This window comes from Apodemus sylvaticus, chromosome 23 (assembly GCF_947179515.1).
Source record: "Apodemus sylvaticus chromosome 23, mApoSyl1.1, whole genome shotgun sequence".
NCBI lineage: Eukaryota > Metazoa > Chordata > Mammalia > Rodentia > Muridae > Apodemus > Apodemus sylvaticus.
In genome coordinates this window covers 37,857,728-37,880,590 of record NC_067494.1, presented here as the reverse complement: position 1 = coordinate 37,880,590, position 22,863 = coordinate 37,857,728, and the positions used below count along the sequence as shown (strand labels likewise).

General features: G+C 41.0%; 1 protein-coding gene across 1 annotated transcript in view; it reads left to right on the top strand.

Moving 5' to 3' along the window:
* The first annotated feature begins 4,891 nt into the window (after nt 1-4,891).
* Nucleotides 4,892-22,863, top strand: part of Nox3 (NADPH oxidase 3) — a 63,267-nt gene continuing 45,295 nt past the window's right edge. Inside the window, exons 1-7 of the mRNA XM_052169768.1 lie at nt 4,892-4,986; nt 5,550-5,645; nt 5,769-5,879; nt 7,281-7,365; nt 15,683-15,828; nt 18,310-18,491; nt 22,249-22,378. Of these exons, the coding sequence (XP_052025728.1) occupies nt 4,939-4,986; nt 5,550-5,645; nt 5,769-5,879; nt 7,281-7,365; nt 15,683-15,828; nt 18,310-18,491; nt 22,249-22,378 (798 nt within the window). The 5' untranslated portion in view covers nt 4,892-4,938. The remainder of the gene's footprint in view (nt 4,987-5,549; nt 5,646-5,768; nt 5,880-7,280; nt 7,366-15,682; nt 15,829-18,309; nt 18,492-22,248; nt 22,379-22,863) is intronic.

Sequence of the window (22,863 nt, the reverse complement as noted above, 5' to 3'; positions counted from 1 at the left end):
ATGGCATCCAGTCTCAGAAGCCATCCATACATATCAAGGATGAGCTGTTATTGGTAAGTGGTACTGAAAAATAATGCCCCGATACTTTTTGTCATCTTTTGTGGTGGGCTAGAGAGGCCAGTGAAGGTGAACACTTCATTAGGAAGATGATAGAACCTCACTCTAGTTAGACAGATAAAAGGTAGATCAGATTCTACCTTCTCTGTTTTGAGAGGCTTCCAAGAAATAAGGGAGCACTCACAGTTAGCAATGGAAACAGTTTGGTTAAAGTAGACCCAATTCTAAGCATATACACCGTATCTCTATATTCTATCCAAGCTTATGTCCTGTTAACTTTGTCTCAGGTTTTTTGAAAATGATTCAAAGTCTTGATTTAAACTGTGAACTATGAAGATGCCTTCTCTGAAGGATGAGCCAAGGCATATTTGGGGGGAGGGTGCACCCTCCTACTCTCAGCAGGTTAATTAGCAAACAGTGGTTACTGTACTCTGTGTTTCATTCATAAGTGTTTCTGAGAATGTCCTCACAGGTGGAGGTTGCACCAACATGGACTTTTACATGTGCTATGACATGATGTCTGACGTTGTATAGGGTTTGATTCCAATTCCATGGCGTAATCAGCTTAATTCCTAAACATGAGAACTTTGAAAATCTATTTCCATCAATTGCACAAAATTGTTGAGTCCTGAATGAATTTGAATATAATTTAGAATTCAATATAATTTGGAATGTAATTTAGTCTCTGATATAAGGGAACTAAAATCATCACAAACTCTATGAAAGTAAAAAGGATTATGAAGATAATCCTTAAGTTAAACCATGAGTTAAGGCCTTCATAATATGACTACTAATCATTTTTGTCTACTGTAAGGGATAATAACTATATTTTAACACACTCTCTGTCCATTACACATGAGGATATATTTGTCTGGGATCATATTTTTAGATGATTCAATCTGTGACCATTTGGCATCGTGCCTCAGGCCTGAGCTGAGGTATCTGATCATGGTGGGAGCACGGGAGAGAAGTGTTTGGTTCACCTCCTAACAGCCATTAGGCAAAGAAGAGGCCAGGGTCTCCATATCTACTTCAAGGGCTATTTCCAGTGACTGGACTTCTAGGAGTCATGTCCTGAAGATTGTCTCACCCTCTAGTATCTAGTAGTGACACAGGCAGCCAAGCCTTTCATTTGTGGCTTTCGGGGAACATTAGAGATCTAAGAGCACATATGACAAGCAGTATATATATATATATATATATGTCCCTTGAAAGGCATGTGTCATGCGTCCCTCTATCATTGCTGTCCTGGGTCTTAATTGTAACATTCTATAAAGAGCTCAGAAGGCGAGAAGACTCTAGCTGTTATCCCAACTGAATCTGTACTGAGGATAATATGAACTCTATGGGTACTCCTTCTGAGTTAACATTCACAGTCTAACTGAATAAGGCTTCTGAGATATGTAAATCCTAAACATTTCAGAAACAACACATTTAGTCATGGAAAATTCTAGGCGTAAAATGAATAGGAAGGTTTTTAAGTTTAAAAAAATAATTTGTATGTGTCAGAAAGAGAGAGAGGGAGAGAGGGAGAGGGAGGAAGGAAGGGAGGGAGAGGAAGAGAGAGAGAGAGAGAGAGAGAGAGAGAGAGAGAGAGAGAGAGAGAGAGAGAGAATGAATCAGTTTGTGCAGTGTCCATGCTGGAACCGATAATATTTCAGATGCCCTGAAACTGAAATTGCAGATAGTTGTGAGTCACTAGGTAAGTGCTGGGAACTGAACCTGGCTCCTTTATAAGAGCAGCAAGTGGTCTTAGCCACTGAGCCATCTTTCCACCCTCAAGATGCTACATCTTAATATTGCTTATTTTTTGAATAACCAGTTAAAAAGATGCTAACTTCCATGCTAATCTCTAGAAAAGGCTGCCCAAACACCAATGTCTCTATATATCTCTAAGCAGAAAAATTCTAGTAAGTTTGTATCTTTTTCAAAGAAGAGGTGAATTTGAGAATTAATTTACACCGCATCTAAGATTTCTCCCAAAGAAGTATCACCTTGCTTATGTTTGTGTGTGTGTGTGTGTGTGTGTGTGTGTGTGTGTGTGGCTGGAAGTTAGGCTGAAGCAGCGTTGATTCCACAAGGTGGCGCTGTTTCAGTCTTCTCTAATGAACATAGAGATGGAGGCTCACTAGAGGTAATTCACAGATCAGGCTAGGTTAGGCTGTAAGCAGAAAGTTCTTCCAGTATTCAGCGGGCGAGCAAAGTCTTGAATGTTTAAATGTAGACGTTTTTAAAGCCTGGGATGTGTTTGAATCAGATGTGCTAAGATGGCAGAAAGGCATTGACCTTGAATTAAGATCGTTTTATTTATAATCCCCAAATCCGCAGGGCCACGTGGGGAACAGGTGGCAAACACATGTTTAGAAGGCACATGGAACAGAAAAGAAAATGGAGACCAGGGCTCCCTGTGGTAGATCTCCCACAGGTAAAGGCCCTGGGAGCAGCTAAGCCGGCCTAAGAACTAATGGTTTGAACAGTTTCAGCAGGCCCCGGGCCCTGGGTGGTCCTGGGTGTATAGCTATCCCTGGGCTGATTCCGTACAAAGAAGTTGCTTTGGTATGTGAGAGGGTAGGGGCGGGATGACTGTGTTTATGAACCGTGCGCTGGTCAGATTGCATCAAGAAACACACATGCATAAGTTGTGAGTGATCACTATGAAGTTGCTAGCCCTATTAGAAATTAGTCAACTATTCTAACATAAGCAGCCCTCCCCGTTGCCTGCTCACCACAACCTGTAAGACCTAAGACCCATCCTTATGTTTATGCTGCAGACATTTTATTCCCAGACAGTGTTAGAGGCTAGGAAGTCTGAGATGAAGGCATCAACATCTGGAGAGGGGCTTCCTGCCTCATCAGCCCACAGTAGAAAGGCAGAGAGAGAGAGAGAGAGAACATGAAGTGGGGCTGAATTTGTCCCCCATTTAGGAACATGACGCTGGCCTGTAGCATCCATTCAGTCATTGACCATCGACCTTTTTACAGGTCCTGCTCGTCAATCCCACGTCACGGAGAATCAAACTCTCATAGAGTGCAGTGGACCCGTTAAAACTATAGTGAGCCTCAGGAGATCACAACATCCCAAAATTTATAAAATAAAGGATGACAACTAACACAGCAGAAACATTTAGTTATGAAGCTTTTAATTGTTGTGAAAACAGTACTCCTAATCACACAGAACAATTTAATTACTTATAACTGATACTCTAAAATAAACCAATTACTCTAAAATAAACCAGTTCCTATAACTTAAATATGTCCAGTTGGTAGGAAAGCTATTTGTATCTCTATAGGAGTCTTTTGATATACAAATCATATATTAATATTTCATCTGGTGATGGTTGAAAATATAAATGCTAAGCTCAGATCCAGAGTCAAGTCTCCGGCATTGCTTTACCAATTGCTTCCTTTGACTTTCTCGCCACAGTTGCCTACATTACTTGTTGGCATCTGTGTCTTAGAGCCAATGCACAAGTTAATTAGATAATAAATATTCAAAAGTTCTTAACTACTCACCTCAGTAAATGCAAGTCAACAGACGTTCACAGTTATTATACTTATTAGGCTTTTAATTTTTAAAAATTCTTTCATCACGACTAAACAAACCAGCCCTACAAATATACAAGTGCCCGTGGGCAAGTCTCCAAATGATTCAAAGCTCTTACTTTTCCTTGTCTAAAAATCCTTTACCTTCATTAATTTATGTGTATGGATTTTTGTCTGCATGTATGCCTATGTACCATCTGTGTGTCTGGGTCCCTCAGAAGCCAGAAAAGGGTGTCTGATCCCCTGGAAATGGACTTATAGACTGCTGTGACACACCATGTGGGTGCTGGGAATTGAATCTGGGTCCTCTGGAGGGTCAGCAAGTGCTCTTGACTGCTGGGCCACCTCACCAGCCCCCTATGAAATTTTTAATGAAAACAACTAGGCCAGAACAAGGCAGAGAATTGCTTCTGTTGAGAATGCTTTGCCTTAGAATCACAGGCACTATATTTAATAACCATGACTTACATAAAAATCAGAGAATGATAAGCCTTACTAGGATCACCAAAGTATGTGTGCTCCTGGTGGGGGCGGGGTCTTCATCTGAATGGTCCTACACACACACACACACACACATACAACACACACACATACACACTACTCATACTCATGTGCATGCATACATACTCATACATACATGCATGCATATACATATATTCTTGTGTACACACACACACACACACACACACACACACACGGAAGTATACTTTATACTTCCATCAGCATACTTTTAAGCTTGCAAGAGTTTTCCTATCTGGGAGTTTTAGAATCTTTTCCACCATATTCTGAAAAAAAAAAAAGATGTGTCAGTCCATATGTACTTAGCTTTTATCTCAGTCTTTTGGGGGAGGTTTTTTGTTTTAGTTTGTTTTATTTTGGTTGGTTTTGTTTTGTTTTGTTTTTCTTTCCTTGAGTGGAAAAAGGAGGAAAGACCTAAAATAAGTCCTGTGAGGAAAATTAGGTGGAAATTGTTTGCTATACCCAGGATCCTTCAGAAATTAGGTTATTTCTCAAATTTGCACACAGACTTAGCATTCTGACCACACTCATGTAGAAGGGCGTGGCCATGAAGACAATTTAACGAAATGATTTTCTTTCCCTTTGCATTCTTTGAAGAAGGGAGTCATTAGACAGAGGCTTGTATTTACCTCGGCCACGAAGCATGTCAGCTCAGTGATGCGCTCTTGGCATGAAGTCCTTGATTAGAAATTCCTTGAGAGCTGCTCCCAACAGGTGCTCCAAGAGCAAACCATCCAGAAGGGAACCTACCCTAGGCACGCCACACACAGGCTCAGATGAACGGAAAGGAATAACGCGGTGGCAGTTAAGAGAAGTGCCATGGCAGTGTGCTGGATCTTGAATGAGAGTGTGTCCTTCGTGGTTGCTGTGAGTATCACTCTTCATACCTGGCTTTAAGAGTCCCCCATTCTTAGAACGATGTTTCTAAAATGTCTAAAGTTTGGAAATATTTCTTTAGATATGAGACCAAAAAACGTATCAGCAAATATTCATTGAATGTATGTAACATACCCTGTTGCAAAGTTGTTTTCCAGTTCAGTTCGGTTTTTAAGTATTCTTAAGGTCAACTAGTTTGCGTTGCATGGTATGCAAGTGTACCTGTCTATCAAATGAAATCTGTGAAACTGTCATTTTTTTTTTCCCAGAGCGCTTTAAAGATGCCCTGCCTCTTCACTCCATGGTCAATTCCTGTTGACTAAGAGGATTCTGTGCTTGTCAGTAAATACTTTGAAGTTGACCGCCCTTATTTAAAATAACGTATTTGTAATCCCTGCTGAAATCTCATCTGTAGGACATAAATGTATGGAGTGATTCTGAGGGATACTGACAACCTCTGTATTTCATTTGAAAAGAAGTTGAGTGCCGAATGATCCTGAGTGGGCGAGGGCTGGCCCACAGCACTGATCCCATGTCCTTTCTCCCGGCCCTAGCTCGTGTGGTTGGCAGTAAACGTCTATCTGTTTGTTGACACGTTCTGCTGGTATGCTGAAGAGGAGGCTTTCTTTTATACACGAGTTATTCTGGGTGTAAGTAGATTTAATGACAATCTGTTATTGTTTCAGAAAAGAAAATGCATTCTACTTTCTCAAGTTTCGATATTTTCACCATCCTCCCCCCTACCCCCTTTTCTATTTCTAATTTATGGACAGTCCACATTGGCATGGGCCCGGGCATCTGCCGTGTGCCTGAATTTTAACTGCATGCTAATTCTGTTACCTGTCAGTCGGAACTTCATTTCACTGGTGAGAGGAACAAGTGTGGTAAGTACTAAAATATTTTTAAGCAAGCTTAGTTATTGTCAGCCTGCAACTGAAGACTAGAGAGATGGCTCAGAGGGTAGGTGCGCTTGCCTGCAAGCCTTGGGATCTGAGTTCAAATTGCCAGAATCCATGGAAAACAGCAGTGTGTACTTATGTGTATGTGACACCAGCCTGGCTGAGGGTCAGAAGCAGTGGGGTCATCAGGGACTAACTCCAAGTTCAAGAAGGTTCTGATCTCAAGGGAAAAATGAAGATGGGGTAAAGCAGCTAACCTGGTGTCCTCTGGCCTTGGATTGTTTGCATGGGTAAACGTATGCACATACACTCAATATCCACACCCCAGGCTTACACACACACAATTTTTACAGGTGTGATCCAAACATGTATTTTTCACCGGGCAGTGGTGATGCACGCCTTTAATCCCAGCACTTGGGAGGCAGAGGCAGGCAGATTTCTGAGTTCAAGGCCTTTGAGGCCAGCCTGGTCTACAGAATGAGTTCCAGCACAGCCAGGGCTATACAGAGAAACCCTGTCTCAATAAAACCAAAGAAAAAGAAAAAGAGATTTGTATTTTCCTATAAAACCCCCAGCAACAGTGCTCACACTGGTAATGCTAGGAATCAGTACATTCAGTTTGACTTTGTTTTTGTTTTTGTTTTGTTTTGTTGCCTTGTTTTGCCATTGACTTTCTAAAGGACACTGGACTCAACTTTTTCCCAAAAGATGAGATGCAAGGGTTATGACTGTATGAACAATGATCATTTCTGATTGAAGAAAGATAAAAAAAATTAAAAAAACATTAAGCTGAGGGCCACTCAGGAAACACCCCATAATCAACATCACAAGGCCCACATTGAACTTGGTGATTTTAACATTGATCAGTGGTAACACCCCTCCTAATCATGTTTATTTCAGTATACTAATTACCACTTCCTGTTATTGAAAATGACATGCAGAAAAATCAGATTGCAGTAACTTTATCAGAAGAAATAACTTATTGTGGAATCACCACAATAGTATTAGTTATAGATGCAAAAGCTCTTTGTGTAATAAGAAAAAACATACAAGTCATTCAGAATACATGTTTGGGAGTAGCAATTATTGCTTCTTTATTCTATATCAATAAGCTGACTGTGGCATGACCATAAGGTTTATTTAAGAGTTATAGCCAGAGACCTAAGAATTCCCACTTTTGGATTGAGTTGATTATCCAGCAAAATAGATAAAGAAAAATCTTTTGCCTTGCAGTGACCAAATGCCACTAGCTTTTAAGTCCTGTGTCCTTATTCGAAGTGACATAGAGGCTAATTGAGCCTGAGTCATAATCTCTTAGGTCTCGTGATATTTTTAGCCCTCTGTCCATTTTCCTAACTCATTTATTCATTTATTTTGATACTTTAGTGCTGTAGAGGACCATGGAGAAGACAGCTAGACAAAAACCTCAAGTTCCACAAACTCGTTGCCTATGGGATAGCTGTCAATTCAGGTAAGTGCTCACCAACTGTCTGATGGCTTTGGCACTGCCTAATGTCTAACTTCCTAGCTTTTTCTTTAACTCCTCCCAATCTAGCCTTTAGATAAAAGAAACTTTCACCCTTCATCTGAACACACGAAACCTTTGTTCAATTCCCAATCTGTACTCAAATGAGTTTTTCCATGATAATCCCCCAAATATCAAAAGAAAGTTGATCAGATTTCCTTTTGTTTGTGAATAAGTGGCTTCTTTGTAATGCAGTGATAAATACCTATTTAAATGAAAACTTTGCTATTCATATAATTGAGAACTAATATTGACTTATAGCCAAAAGTTGACTCATGTAGTAGGAAAAATGACTATTGCGACTCAATGAATGTCAGTACAGATGGAATAGTGTTCTTTGTGTGGTAAGGATGCTTTACTCTTAACCCTGACATCAGAGTCTGAAAAAGGAAAAAAAAAAAGAAAAGAAACGAAAAGAAAAGATTGGTCATGTGACCTGGGTTCTGAATAGTGTTGAGTTAGTGGACACAGAAGAGTCTTGAAAGATAGAGATTGTATGTTGCATAGTAGTAGGAACTGCTACTGTTACTGTTACAATTGTCATCTAAGGAGAAATTAGTATCTCCACATGAGGGTAGACACCCACAAGGAAGGAAAGAATGAAAGGGGAGTCAGCAGTCAACTGGCTTGTGGTTTTGCCAAGCAACAAAGACATTGAAATAAAAGACCATCGGAACGATAAAGAGTTATGATTCGGGACTCTTTCTCTCAAACTAATTTTGCTATAAGATGTTTTCCTCATTTGTTTTTTTATCCTCTCATGCATAAAAAAAATTGCAGAGTAAAAGGAACACTCGAACCAAATGGGAATTTAATTAAGCAACAAGACATGACAGACGGTGCCCGCGTGCCAATTAACACAACTCTGGGTGTGTGGTGAGACATGTGGGAATGACTCTCCCCATTGATTGTCTTAAACACCGGAGCAAACCAACCCGAGATCAGCATTGCAGAGGGTCTTTGTGGCTTGCCTTAAAAAAAAAAGTGTTAAAAGAAAAATCAAGTCCTAGCCAAAACAGCGAGTAAATGGGGGTAGGGTGGGACAAGGCAGGTCTAACTATATGTCTCCGGGCCTGGAGTGGTGTAGAGTACACCCGTGTACCTTTGAGAAGGAGTGGCATTATGAGGAGGTAGACTTCAGCTTGCAAATGGAAGTCATTTACACACTTTGAAGCAATCAAAAAGCAGAGTCCTTTTGCTCGAAGAGCTCCGAGCTCAGGGTGGCGGGTGGCGTCTGGGCACAGGCCACAGAGCTCCTTGGTAAGCTTGTCAGAGAAGGAATTCTAGGACATTTCGGGCCTTCCTTTAAACTCTTCAAAATTCCTTATTTTTCGCATTAAGAATAGAGATTGAACACTGTAAAGAGGCAAGAAGAATCTTATTACCATGCATAGCTTAAAGGCAGAGTCAGAGCCGGGCGGTGGTGGTGCATGCCTGTAATCCCAGCACTCTGGGAAGCGGAGGCAGGCGGATTTCTGAGTTCAAGGCCAGCCTGGTCTACAGAGTGAGTTCCAGGACAGCCGGGGCTATACAGAGAAACCCTGTCTCGAAAAAACCAAATCCAAAAAAAAGAAAAAGGTAGAGTCAGCCTTTAAAAGAGAGTTGTAAAGATAGTAAAGATATAAAGAAGAAGGGGGTCATCACAATTCATCAGAAAGGAGCTCAGAGCACACATGGAAACATGAGTTGTAAAAAGCTTTCTTCTTAAATCTCCAGGTACATGGTTTTTATTCATACTCATACATCAGTAGTATAAATGTATAGATAATATACATTGAATGTTTGCCATGAGCAAGGCACCCTGGTAAGACCTATTACCTTTTGAACCCCGCCCCCGTGGTCAGTGCTGTTTCAGGGTGCTGTGAAATTGTGTGTGAGTAGCATTTGACTAGGATCATGCGACCAGATTCTTTTATAGCCCCTCCATTGCTGGGTGTGTGAGCTCAGAGCAGGTCTCTTCAGCCGGCTGTAGAATTTTAAAAGCATCAATTGTAACCATTTGATTTCTCTACCTCGGTGAAATACTGTAGATTGCCTTCAAGACCAAATCTGCTTGTCAATCTGAAGAATACAGGATCATTCATTCACTTGCTGATCATTCATTCACTTGCTGATATTGCCATTCAGGTCAAGCCCATGTCCCAGAGCATGGTAGATGGACTCACAGCTCTAACCAAGTTTTTGGTTCTCCATGTCCCCATTGCCTTTCCTCTTGGGTACTCTTCAGAGCAAATGTTCTCAACCTGTGGGCTGTAACTTCTTTGCAGGTTGCATGTCAGACATCCTGCATACAGAGACTAACATTACAATTCATAACGGTAGGAAAATGGCACTTATGCAGTAGCAATGGAAATCGTTTTGTGAGTAGGGGTCACCACAGTATGAGGAACTATTTTAGAGGGTTGCAGCATTAGGAAGGCTGAGAACCACTGCTCCAAAGTCTTCTATGACCTTGCTCATATGTCCTCACTGATGAAATTCCCTCCCCTTCATGGCACAGCCTGGAAGGTTAAGACACTACTCTATCAGGAACCCACTGTCTGTCCTAGATGCCATAATTTCACCTACAAGGCTCTCGATAGCTCAAGAGTGGCAGCCCTCAACTTCTGAGAGGCTCGGAGGCATGAGGCATCTCTTGCACATTAGTAACCTGTGTCTCTAACACAAGAAGACTGTAACAGACTTGACCAAACCAGGGCAAGTGGCATCTAGCCACACACATGAGGCTAGAAGGAAAGGAACAAGATACAAATTCTGAGCATCATGTGGATGAAACAGAGTTTGGAAAATGAGTGGATTCGGAATGATACTAATCATTCAAGATTATAAATTTACATTCTGCTGCAAGGAGAAAAAAAACAGGATGTTCTTTCTCCAACTTCCCCTCACAAATCTCCAAAGGGCATCAGTATTCTTCCCAACCCACGCCTCTCGAATCACTGCTGCTCTGCTCTGCTTCTGAGCGTCTCCTGGGGCTCACCCCAGCAGGGTCAGAGCTGTATCTCCTAGCAAAGTAGCCTCATCTGCTCTTCCATGGCAACCAGCCCCATGGCTATGGTTTCCAGCCCGACAAAGGCAGGAAGGTGGAAAGGAAACTCTCTACATAGTCCAAGCCTTGACAAAGCAATTACTGCATTTCGCATTAACTAAGAAATGTGGCTGGCAACTGTGCTTTTAGAGAGAGGAGGGAAAAAAAATGCTAAGCCTAGGTTTCATTGCTACCCCTGGCTTTTCTCGTTTGTCCTTCTGCTGTATTCGCGAGGGAGCAGCCGCAGTGTCCCTGGGCTTATTTTATTAGCCTCGCCCATTATGCTGCTTCTGAAATAGCCAACTGGCTTAATAGAGGTGTGTAACCTTGGAAGAAATGCATGCACAGAGAAGTTTGCGTGCCAGCCTCTAATTTCTCATCCGTTCCCCTAGATGTTGAACTGCAGGCTCTAATTGGTTGGATCATTAAAGGATGTAATTAGAGACTGGTGGATGTAGGCTAGGGAGTTGGGGGGGGCTGCAAAACAGTGGTATCTCTAATCAAGGGCATCACCGAAAATGCAATGCCAAGAGCCCTTCTTCCTGCCTTCCTGCTTGCCTGCCTGTGATAAGCAGGAGACCCATCCAACCACTAATAAATTGTGTTCAGGGACCTGTAACTCTACTGGTATAAAAATCGTAGCCTCACAGCCTGCATGTTCTCATTAATGTGGATCTTTTTTGGGTTCTCTGGTCCATGGCAGACCTTGAAGACCCCAGCAATTGAAAGGCAGTAGGTGGAGCCTGGGTTTCCATCAGCAGAGGTTGTAAATTGTGACCCATGCAGCTCTTTCCGCAAATTCTGCAACTTGTGTCTGCCAGATTTCAGAGGTGTAAGATCACCCAGAGTGAAACTCCTGATGAGTTGCTAAAATTAATTCGCAAACATCGATAAACAGAAGAGGGGCAGGTGGAGAAGAGGGCGTGCAGCATAAAGGTCCTGAGAAAATAATGATTCAGAGCTCCCAAGGTAGAGATGGTGCCAAAGGCACAAATTCCTTGGGATCTGACATCTAACAAGTTTCTACCAACCAGTTCCTCAGTCCCACTGAAAGCACACAAAGCTCCACCAGGGCTCCACCCGGAGTCTGCCTCATAGGTTCAAATGTGATTGACAAACACGTGTCTCGAGGTATACCAGATGGACTGGTTCTGTACCAGACACATTGGGACGTTCCAGGCAGATTGTGACTTCAGAAGTACAGGCGAGATTCATTTCCAGGTCCTGCTTTCCATGCACTGCTTAACTAAGGGGTGACCCACTGTCATCTCTGACAGGCAGGCAGAAGGATACTGGAACTGACTCTCCCCCAAGATTCCCCTCAATTATACATTCTCTGATATCCAGGGGGGAAACTAAGAGCAGAAGAGAGACGTAAAAGTCACTTTCTCAGGGTGACTGGATCTAATTGAAGTCTTTATGATTTTTTTTTGTCTGCTTCTCAATAAAAGTTCCTTATTTGAACTCAAAAGTCCACAGACCAATTAAATGAGCATGCGCAGTCTTGCCAGCATAGCCTCTGTAAAAGTACTTGGGTGAGAAAGTAGAATTATAGGAGGGCTCACCCAGTCACAGCTTGGATCATTTGGGTGAGTGATGGAGAAATGGAGCCTGAGCTTTAGCAAATATGTAGTGGTCCACAGAGGCACACACAGAGCTTGTTCTCAATTAGTGGCATTGGCTTCACTGCAAGACTGAAGATCTCCCATTTAATCTATTGTGGAGTTTTGGGAACAAATCAAAATACAAATTTCACATTTGCAGATCCCATTTGGATGAAAAATGTTTTCAGTGAGCTTCAGAGAAATGTGCGGTTGTCACAAAGCTGGAGGAGATTTGAGCTGCCATGTGCAGTGATGGGTATTTTCCCCCAAACCTACCCATTTGATAGATGAAAATATAGAGGCAGGAAAAAAATTAGGTAGTTGAGAAGCATCCACTTTCCTATTCTTCCTGCTAGACACCAACATCCAGTCTAACATCATGAAAGTATTTCAGTGGCTGAGAAAGAGAGAATACAGCCATGGTAGCATCTTAAACCCATTTCAGAAATAGCTATGACCATACCAATAGTTTTGTTATTCATATTAAAAAGAATAAGACATATAAAAAAGAAAAAAATTAAATGTCTGAAAGGGACCAAAAGCAATACCTCTCCTGTTACTCATATGGCTCCAGCACCCCTAGGTTTAACAGCTTATATATTCCTAGTTTTTAGCCATGATTAAATCTAAGAGGAAAATAGAGTGCTTAACCAACCAAAAGGATCTCAGGTGGTTTTTACCCTGAGGATTCCTGAGATAACTAAGATATTAGGCATTTAATCTACTTTGTGAAGCAAAAACAATATGTCCAGGACTGGAAGAAAGAAACATTTACTATATAAACCTTAAAGAGCGTGAAATCTGTGGGTAACAGTTCTTGCTTAGTCCCTTGGAGGTGATCTCTTGAGAGGTCGTTTGGACTTCCTCCTCCAGTGATGTCTTCTGTGCTAAAGGAAGGGAGGAGGCAGGAGACGGGAATGAGCAGCTCTGGGTCCTAAGTCATCTATTCCACACACATGTCAGTCTAGTTTAGCTCTGTCAGATTCTCATGTGGAAGCTAACATAGCAGGAAACAGACTGAGAGCAGCAGCTCGTTACGAGGGAGAGGAGTGTTATACAAAGAGGCGAAGACAAAGAATTCATTCATTGCTTTCAGTACTATAATATAAAATGAAAATCAGTCTCTAATTCTGTGAAATGGGAATGCCTCCGCCCATGTCTCCATAGAAGGAGGTGGGTGTTTTGGTTTGGTTTGGTTTGGTTTGGTTTGGTTTGGTTTGGTTTGGTTTTGGTCAATCTTGTATTCAGCCACTTTAGTGAAGTGTTTGTCAGCTGTATGAGCTCCCTGGTAGAATTGGGGGGGATATGTATACCATCATATCATCTTCGAATAGCGATACTTTGACTTCTTTCTTTCTATCTTGGATACCCTTGCTTTCCCTTGGTTGACTTACTGCTCTGGCTAGAACTTCACATACTATATTGAACAGATGTGAAGAGTGTGGACACCTTCATTATGACGTGCTTGGTTGATGTCCCCAGAAGACTGTTCTTCTCTGAGGAAAATTGAAGAGGGGGTGAATCAGAGAAGGGGAAGCAGGGGGAGAGACTGGGGGAGGGGAAACTGAAGTCAAGATGTAAATATGACAGAATAAATAAAAAGGGGGAAAGGAAATAAAGAAAATGCTTCTAAATAATCATTGACATTGCGCAGCTATGACCACAGGCACAAAAATAGCAGCAATATTCTCAAAGGTTCTGTGTGTGCGTACACACATGCATGCATATGCATGTGGCCTCTGTATGGAGGCCAGATGTTGGAATTGGGTATCTTCCTTGGTAGTTTTCTGACAGTCTCTCCCTGAGCCTGGAGCTCAACATATTTTTTGGATAGACTAACTGGCCAGCAACTCCAAGTACATGCCTCTTTCCTTTCCACCTCTGCTTCACCTATTACTGAGGTTATAAACCTGAACTACTGATTATACAAGTGCTGCAGAGAGAACTCAAGTCTCTATACTCACATGGCAAGCCCTTGTCGACTGAACTATCTCCCCATCCCCAGTATTCTCAGAAGCTGCTTGATCCTTTTAGCCCTACATTCTTCAACATCTCAATTTTAAAAGACAACCATGGAGAATGCTGTAACACACCCACAATGTGTACAGCCTATAGACATGTTAGCCTGCTTGCTGTACATGGTATACATATGTATATATATACATAGTAGCCAGCACAGCTGCTTCCTCCCACTGCAGATGCAGAAGAACTTGTAGGAAAATAACTGTATCCTGCGTAATGAGTCCTTTGTTCACACTTGAGTCCGATCCCAATGGTGTGTGTGTGTCGACCGGCTGCCCATCCGGGTCTCCATGGAAATGGCATGACTGCTGGCTTCCCAACAGAGTTTCCAAGCCAGGAAAGAGCAGCACAGAGGCAGAATCTCCAGCCAGATCATACAGTGTCCTTGAATTTGTCCTCTTTATCTGAAATGTAAACATATGAACTCTCAGAATCAGATAGCACACTGTCCTGAAGAGTACAGAAAGAATATGTTTGGTCCCACAGATACTGCTCATTTCAGTGTGCCAGATGATTCTGTAAGAATCATATGTGCAAATGTGTGTGTAGTTGTATAAGTGCACATATATGTATGTTCCTATACATATACATGTACATACATACATAATACATACATATATACATATGTTAAAATATATGATGAGAAGAACAGAAAATACTTCTGGAAAATGTAAAGAAAATATCTCCCTGATATCAACCTGTGTTTCAATATATGTATATATATATATATATATATATATATATATATATATATATACACACACACACACACACATTATTATGATGCATGGTATTCTAGGATAATTCTTTCTTACTTCTTTAGGAAGCTTCATATTCTATACCCATCATATACCATCTTTCCTTAAGAATTATATTGTCTATATTGTAGTATCCTATATTATATTATATTTATTATATTATATTTATTATATTATTTTTGTCTGTGATTACAATAATGCTATGATGAAATACTGTGACCAAAAGAGCCAACTGAGGAGGAAGGGGTTTATATCACTGAAGGAAGTGTGGGCAGGAACCCAGAAGCAGGAGCTGATGCAGGGGCATGGAAGGGTGCTGCTTACTGACTTGTTCCTTGTAGCTCCCTCATTACAGAACCCAGCTTGCATTCATACAGAACCCAGCACCACCATCCCAGAAGTGTCTCCACTCACAATGGGGCAGACCCTCTCACATCAATCACTAATGAAGAAAATACCCTACAGACTGGCCTTCAACCTCATCTGATGAAAGCACTTTCTCAGTTGAGCATCCCTCCTCTCTGAATACCCTAGTTTGTGTAAAGTGGACAGAAAACTAGCCAACACAACAACCATGTCCTGATATCATGACTTATATCACTTCCAAAAGGATTAGAAATTTAAAATTAAATCATAAATTGATTTATTTGTTAATATAATTAAAACACTTATAATAAGCCATACACCGCATGTTCCACTCACTTCAAAACTCTGGGAAAGATGCACAAATAAGTCATGATTCCTTGTCAACTGTCACCACCAGAGCAGGCAAACATAAGGTAGCAACATGGAGTTTTGCACTAAAGAGATGTCTCTGACAGCGCCTATGTCCGATGTCTCCTCATCCCCAGTTATCCACATTGTGGCACACTTGTTCAACCTGGAACGTTATCACCTGGGCCAGGCCAAGGATGCTGAAGGGCTGCTGGCTGCACTTTCCAAACTTGGCCATGCCCCAAATGAGAGCTACCTCAACCCAGTCCGCACCTTATACACGGTGAGTTAGTTCTTGCACGTTAACCAACCTCGATCCTACAGAGTCGTTTCTCTTTCCATCCCTATATCAAGAGCCATAGATTTCAAAAGCATTACATAAAAGAGCTGGATAAAAGAGAGGCCCCTGCCAAATGCTAATTTCAATCTCACCTTTCTGTTTTAACAGCTAGTTTTTCCAACCACTAATGTGGCTAGAAGGATGTGAGGAAGGAGAAAAAATACTCTGATTAATTAATTTATAGTGAGTATATATCTGTGATATTTTAGGAATGCAAAAACCTGTTAAAGCCTTAATATTATGGATTTTTAAAAGCAGCTCCTGATCAGATTTCCACCAAACCCCAGAAATGATAGATTAGATGCTTTATTTTCAACCTGCAAATTGTTTTCTGGGTCTGTTCTCTGTGCCTTGTTTTCCGGCACAAGTATGAACTTTTTTTTTTTTTTTTTTGGCTTGCTAAACCATACACTGACTGAAAGTCATTTCAGAAAGACAACTATGTGGCTCGTGACACCCAATGTTAACGTCTAGCTGCACAGAGCAGCAGTGTCTCTTGGGAGAAAAAAAATACAATCAACCACAGCATCCTATCCTTAGAGGTAAAGACTTCCCATGAGCCACCCTGACATCTCTCTTATTGGTTCATCTAAACATCTTCCATGGACTACCATATTGGAATAGAGACCATATATTTTTAATCTATTTTCTAAGAAAAGTCTCAAGGCCACACACCCCATCAATAGGAGTCTCTCTGGCTGGTATTACCTAGGCCCTCTTTATAAGTGACAGTTTTGCTCAAATATGTATATTTGAGAAGGAAAATTCAGACTCTAGTTATGAGGAGATTCTTCCAAGTCAAAATCTTGATTTCCTCGGGAAGGTTTACAATATCAGACCATTAATAAACTGAATTCCCTTTTCTTAACTGCTGTATTCTGTGCAATTAGAAGCACAGATTTCATAGCTACAAATCAAAACTGCAGACGCCCTAACCATGCAGAGATGCGTTTAATACCATTTCCTTGAATCTCAGAATTTATCTGGCCACCTGTTTAGATCTACATTCCCCCCCCCCCAATAAAGCTTTATAAAAATTCACTGCTCACAAGAGACCCAAGAATAAATCTCAACATCTTGAAGAAACTATGCAATAAATAGTATTTATTATAAATAACCTTTCAAGCAATTTAACAAGCTAATTAAGCTACTTCAATCACAGTTGTTTCAAAAATTTTAGAAACGATATACTTTGTTAGTACTAATTAAGCTCAGAAGCCCCTCTAATTTGGGTATTTGGAAAGATGATTATCAATAACTTGAAACATACATGAAAGCATTTCATAAGTAATGCAATGGGGTTACTTTAGACAACTCCTGGCAACTCAGGCTAGTCTGTAAATATATTGCTGGAAAATGAGAAGAAATAGTCTTTAATAGTCAAAACAGAATGATTTGAAATTAACACACCATGTGCTGTTAATTGACTTCTAAAGTGCTCGAGTGTACTTATAAAACAAATATTTTAAATGTTCTACATGTACACTCTCTCGATTTTATTCCACTCTTCTCTTCTGCAAAGAGAAGAAAATAAACAATGGAGAAGTCCCTATCCAAATCACTTCCAGATCTCAAAGCAGCCTAAATTAATGAGGTTTTACTGACAAAAGATATAGTGTGAGTTTATTGAGCTGGTAGTTGGCTCGGAGATGGGAACACGGGGTATGGATACTAATGAGTAAGCAAGGAAAAATGGGAACTCACAATAAAAAAAAACTGCTTTGCAATTAATATTCGTAAAGGCTATTTGACTGTCCCTTGAACTCATGGGTCAGAATCATGCTCATTGGGGAATACCGATAACAATCACTGTGCCTTTATTGATCACAAAGGCTTTGCCAAGTCTTATTCCAAGGACCCCTGAGGTTATGTAAAGGAAATGCAAGTCATGGTCCTTCCAATTAAAAAGCTAGAGCAGGACACAGCCACCCAGGGAGCAGGGCATGCAACTGCTTTATTAGGAGTGGCCCTGAGGAACCTCTCCTCCCCCGCAAGAAAGTGTTTATTAATGTTAAGATGCAATTAAGTATGGTGAGCCACAGTTTTTAATCTTAAAAATTAAAAAAACTCTAATTTGAGCTTATTCTGCAGCATTGCTCTTCCAATGCTCTCTAGGACCGAGCCAAAATAGTAGCTTTGGAAAGAAAAAAGAAAAAAAGAAAAAAAATCAACTCATGCGAATGGAAAATTTGTGCTTAATGGCATGGTATTTTATAAAGTTTGAGCAAAGTAAATATCCACAGTGACTCGGGAAGAAAAGGAAGAATTTTCACAGCTAGTTTCCTGAAATGTGTCTGGACTTTGGTGAGGTCCAGTGGGTTGCCCTACAACATCCTCAATTGTCCTTTGCTTGGGTCCTCTAATACTGATCCTAAAACTGCAAAATCCAAAGTATCAATTTGGCAGTCCTTTGTGATCTTCTAGGGCACAACCGCCGAGTTATTAATGACAGTCTCGGGAATTACTGGCCTGGTAATCTCTCTGGCTTTGATCCTGATCATCACCTCTTCCACTGAGTTCATCAGACGGTCTTCTTACGAGCTGTTCTGGTACACACACCATACCTTCATCTTCTTCTTCATCAGTCTGGCCATCCACGGAGGAGGGTAAGCCCGTTTTATAATCAGGTGTTCAGCTCTATGTCTCTGTGTTCACATCCCCTGACTCATGTGAAGAGAGCATCTGTGCATGTGGTTGAGCGAGCATTTGCGGAGTGAAATATCAGGTCTGTGGAGCACATGCCAAAGAGTGGTACAGCTGGGAAGTATGGCGGCTTCCGCTTTTTCTTTTTTTAAGGATTCTCCACACTTCTTTCCATAATGGCTGTACCAGTTACAAGCCCACCAACAGTGAGTGAAGGTTCCCTTTCCCCCGCATCTTCAGCAACATTTCTTGCCAGTTATTTTCTCAGTCTTAGCCATCATCCTGATAGGCATAAGGTGAAATCTCATAGTGGTTTTACCACTATGCATTTCTCTAACTGGACAGGGGGAGAGAAGGGGGCTTACGGGACTTTCTGGGAGTGGGGGGGCTAGGAAAGGGGAAATCATTTGAAATGTAAATAAAAAATATATCAAATAAAAAAATAGTTAATAGAAAAAAAGAAAAGGGGAAATCATTTGAAATGTAAATAAAAATATATCGAATAAAAAAATAAAATTAAAAACAACAACAAAAAAATAAACAAACAAAAAAAGAACGTCAAAGACTTTGAGGTATTCCTTATCTGTTTTTATTTCTTCTTTTGAGAGCTCTCTGTTCACATACATAGCCCCCCATTTTTAAATTGGGTTGTTTTTTTTTCTTGACTCTGGGTTTTGAATCCTTTGTATCGAATGGACATTAATCACCTATCAAATGTACAGATAGCAAACATTCTTGCCTACTCTGTAGATTTCCTCTTCCAGAGATTCTTTCCTTTCTGGACAGAGCATCTTAGTTTTTTTAAAGTCAAATTTGTCAATGGTTGGTCTTGCTTCCTTTTTTTATTCGATATATTCTTTATTTACATTTAAAATGATTTTCTCTTTCCTGGATCCCCCCTCCCCCAAAGTCCCATAAACCCTCTTCCCTCCCCCTGTTCCCCAATCAATCCCCTCCCGCTTCCCTGTCCTGGTATTCCCCTACTCTGCTGCACTGAGCCTTTCAAGGACCAGGGCCCTCTCCTTCCTTCTTCTTGGGCATCATTTGATATGTGAATTGTTTCCTGGGTATTCTGAGCTTCTGGGCTAATATCCGTTTATCAGTGAGTACATAGCATGTGTGTTCTTTTGTGATTGGGTCACCTCACTCAGGATGACATTCTCCAGTTCTACTCATTTGCCCAAGAATTTCATGAATTCGTTGTTTTTAATAGCTGAGTAGTATTCCATACTGTAAATATACCACATTTTCTATATCCATTCCTCTACTGAGGGATATCTGGGTTCTTCCCAGCTTCTGGCTATTATAAATAGGGCTGCTATTAAAAAAAAAAAAAAAGCACCATTCAGAAAGTCCTTTCCATTACATCTTGTAGGATTCTGACTATTTTTTCAGTTTCACATTGAGATCTTTGATGTACTTGAAGTTGATATTCGTGCAGGGTAATACATACCCCATATGGGTCTGATTTCATCCTTCTACATGTAGACAGCCTCTTCTCCCAGCATCAGTTATTGAAGATGCTGTATGTTCTCCAGTGTGCATCTTGGCATCTGTCGGATGTGAGGTGGCTGTGACTATGCGCAGTTTTGTCAGAGTCTTCTATGCCATTCCATTGGCGCACGTGACTGTTTTTACGTCAGCGCTGTGCTGCTTTTGTTAGCATGGCTCTGTAGCTTAGCTTGGAGTACGGTGTGGCCACGCCCTCCCTCAGCATTGTTCTGTTTGCTCAACATTGCTTTGACCAGCATTGTTGTTGTTGCTGATGCTGTTGTTGTTGTTTTGCATTTCCATGTGAATTTTAGGATTTTTTTTTCTGTTTTTGTGAATAGGAATAGAGCCATGAAAAGTTTGATGAGGTTTGCGCTGAACCTGTAAACTGCGGTGACCATCTCCACAGCCTAAATTCTCCCCACCTGTGAACACGAGAGGCCTTTGCATTCTCTAATGTCTTCTCCAGTGTCTTTCTTCAGAGAGTTAAAATTCTCACTGTAGTTCCTTCACCTCCTTGGTTGGGTTTATTCCTACACATCTTTGATACTATTGCTAATAGTCTCTTTCTCAGCTTCTTTGCTGTTAGTATCTAGGAAGCCTACTGATTTTTGTAAGTTGACCTTAGAAATCTTAGCGCAATCCTCTTTTAACATGCAAAGTATCCTTGTAATCCCCAAAACCCCAAATTTTCTGCACTCATGCCATGGGTATTGAACCACAAGTCCATCTCAATGGTCAGTAACTTGGCTGAAGTTTGAATTTTATGCACAAATAGTATTTCACAAGGAGAATGGTTGGGTTATTTTAACCTTGCTGAAAGGCTCATTTGGGGATAAAAACCTACTTAATCTTCTCAGCTTGACATATTCTACAACTACTATTTACAGCAAAAGCAATTTGTAAATTCTATACAAAATGCCAAGTAGACATAAGATGGTTGGAAGGCAGAAGAGCTCACTAGTCTGCCTATTATGTAATGGTATAGGTGGAAAAATTAAGCTTTTTAGTATTTTAGCAACATATTTATGGAATGGAATCTGTTATAGACTGCATGGGAAAGGTTATCAAACATCGAAGGATATAGGTACTGAAAGGCATGGCATCCATAATCTGGCTCCCATTCACCACTCACCCACCCGCGGTGGGCATCCTTTGTGCCTGCAGACTCACAGATTACCCTGCTTCCCTGATTCAAAGGGAAGTTCATCAAGCTTGAGTGACTTGCATTGCACGGAGCAGAGTCACAACCTAACGTATCATTTGTAGCTGACACCAGGCTGTTTCCATGAGCTTTATTCCTACCATCCTCCCATGTCACATAATAATTTCAAAGGAGACCACTACTCCACAGCCAAACACAGCATCTCCGTGATGCTGATGCTGTTCAGTCTACGAGAACCTAGTTTCCCAAAACAAACCAGTGCATCTTGTCCATAAGCACCTAGGAACTGTGGGGCTCCAGGATTCTATTACCAAGGTGTATGGTCCTATGCTGTGAGAGTACAAGTCCGTAAAGTCATCTGAGAGTTGATGCCTAAGCAATTTGCAAAGGTCAACAGACAGAAGCTAGTAGGATTACAGGACTCTTTATCTAGTGCTCCATCCATTCAGACATTTCTTTCTACTTTTAAATTTATCAATACAGCCTCAAAGACACATTTCAAAGTGACCTGTTTTGACCTTGTCAAATGCTAAGCCTGCTAGTGATCACCGGGGGAAAAATACCATTATTCTGGGCACTTCTTTTGACTTCTTCACTTGAAACTTCTAAGTGCTCAGAAACAAGCTAAGAAGGAGAGAAGTTAAATCAATCTGCAGAAGAAGCCAATCGTACAAAGTTAGCCAATTAGCCCAAATCAGCAATCAGAATGAGATGAAACCTAATTAAATTCAACAGTCTACAAAAGGATGTGTTCAAACAATTTCCTTCATTATGAATTCTCTAATATAGACACTTTCAATGTGACACAGGATACCACAGAGGGGCACTTCTTTTCTGGGATCTTCAAAGTTACCCGAAGCTTTTTAAATTCCTATTTTTAAAGATGCCGGGGGAAGTGAGTGACAGCCCAAGTTTCAAGAGATGGGAGTGTTGTTTTGGAACCCACTACAGAGTATAAACCTGTGTAAAGACATCACACAAAATCAGCTTGACATTTTTATGCTTCCCCCCTCCTCTCTCTCTCATTGTGTGTGTGTGTGTGTGTGTGTGTGTGTGTTTCTAAGTCGCATCATTCGAGGCCAAACTCCAGAGAGTCTACGGCTGCACAATGTCACCTTCTGCAGAGACCGCTATGCCGAATGGCAGGAAGCTGCCTTGTGCCCTGTACCTCAATTTTCTGGCAAGGAACCTTCGGTAAGAGTGAATCCAGGAGCTTTTTAAAAATAACTGTCCCTGCAGTTAAAATAACGAGAGCTTTTATAGGCTTGAAAAAAAGAACCGCCCATGTCACCGCTTGATGAAGCCAACTCTTTATTAAGTAGGCTAATGGAGAAATCGAGTTATGGATAATTTTAAAAGAGATTTACTGCCAAAAGCACTTTGTTCAGCTTTGAAATGTATTCTACCCAGGCTTCAATATGGATGTCTGATATTGCAAGACTTCATAACAGCAGAGTAATGACTCTGAGGGCGTCAGCCTCCTGGCTCACCACCTGCTACACCCTTGCTATTCCTTAGACTATCTCCCGAGTAACTGGGAGCACCAAGCCTTTTCCTGGGCTTACCATCTTTCTTCTTTCTACAACTTTGGGTGATCAAAAGAATTAGGGATGCCTAATTACTTTTGTTATAACTAATCTCAATGTTAGCCAAGAATAGATTTCATCAACTGAAGTATT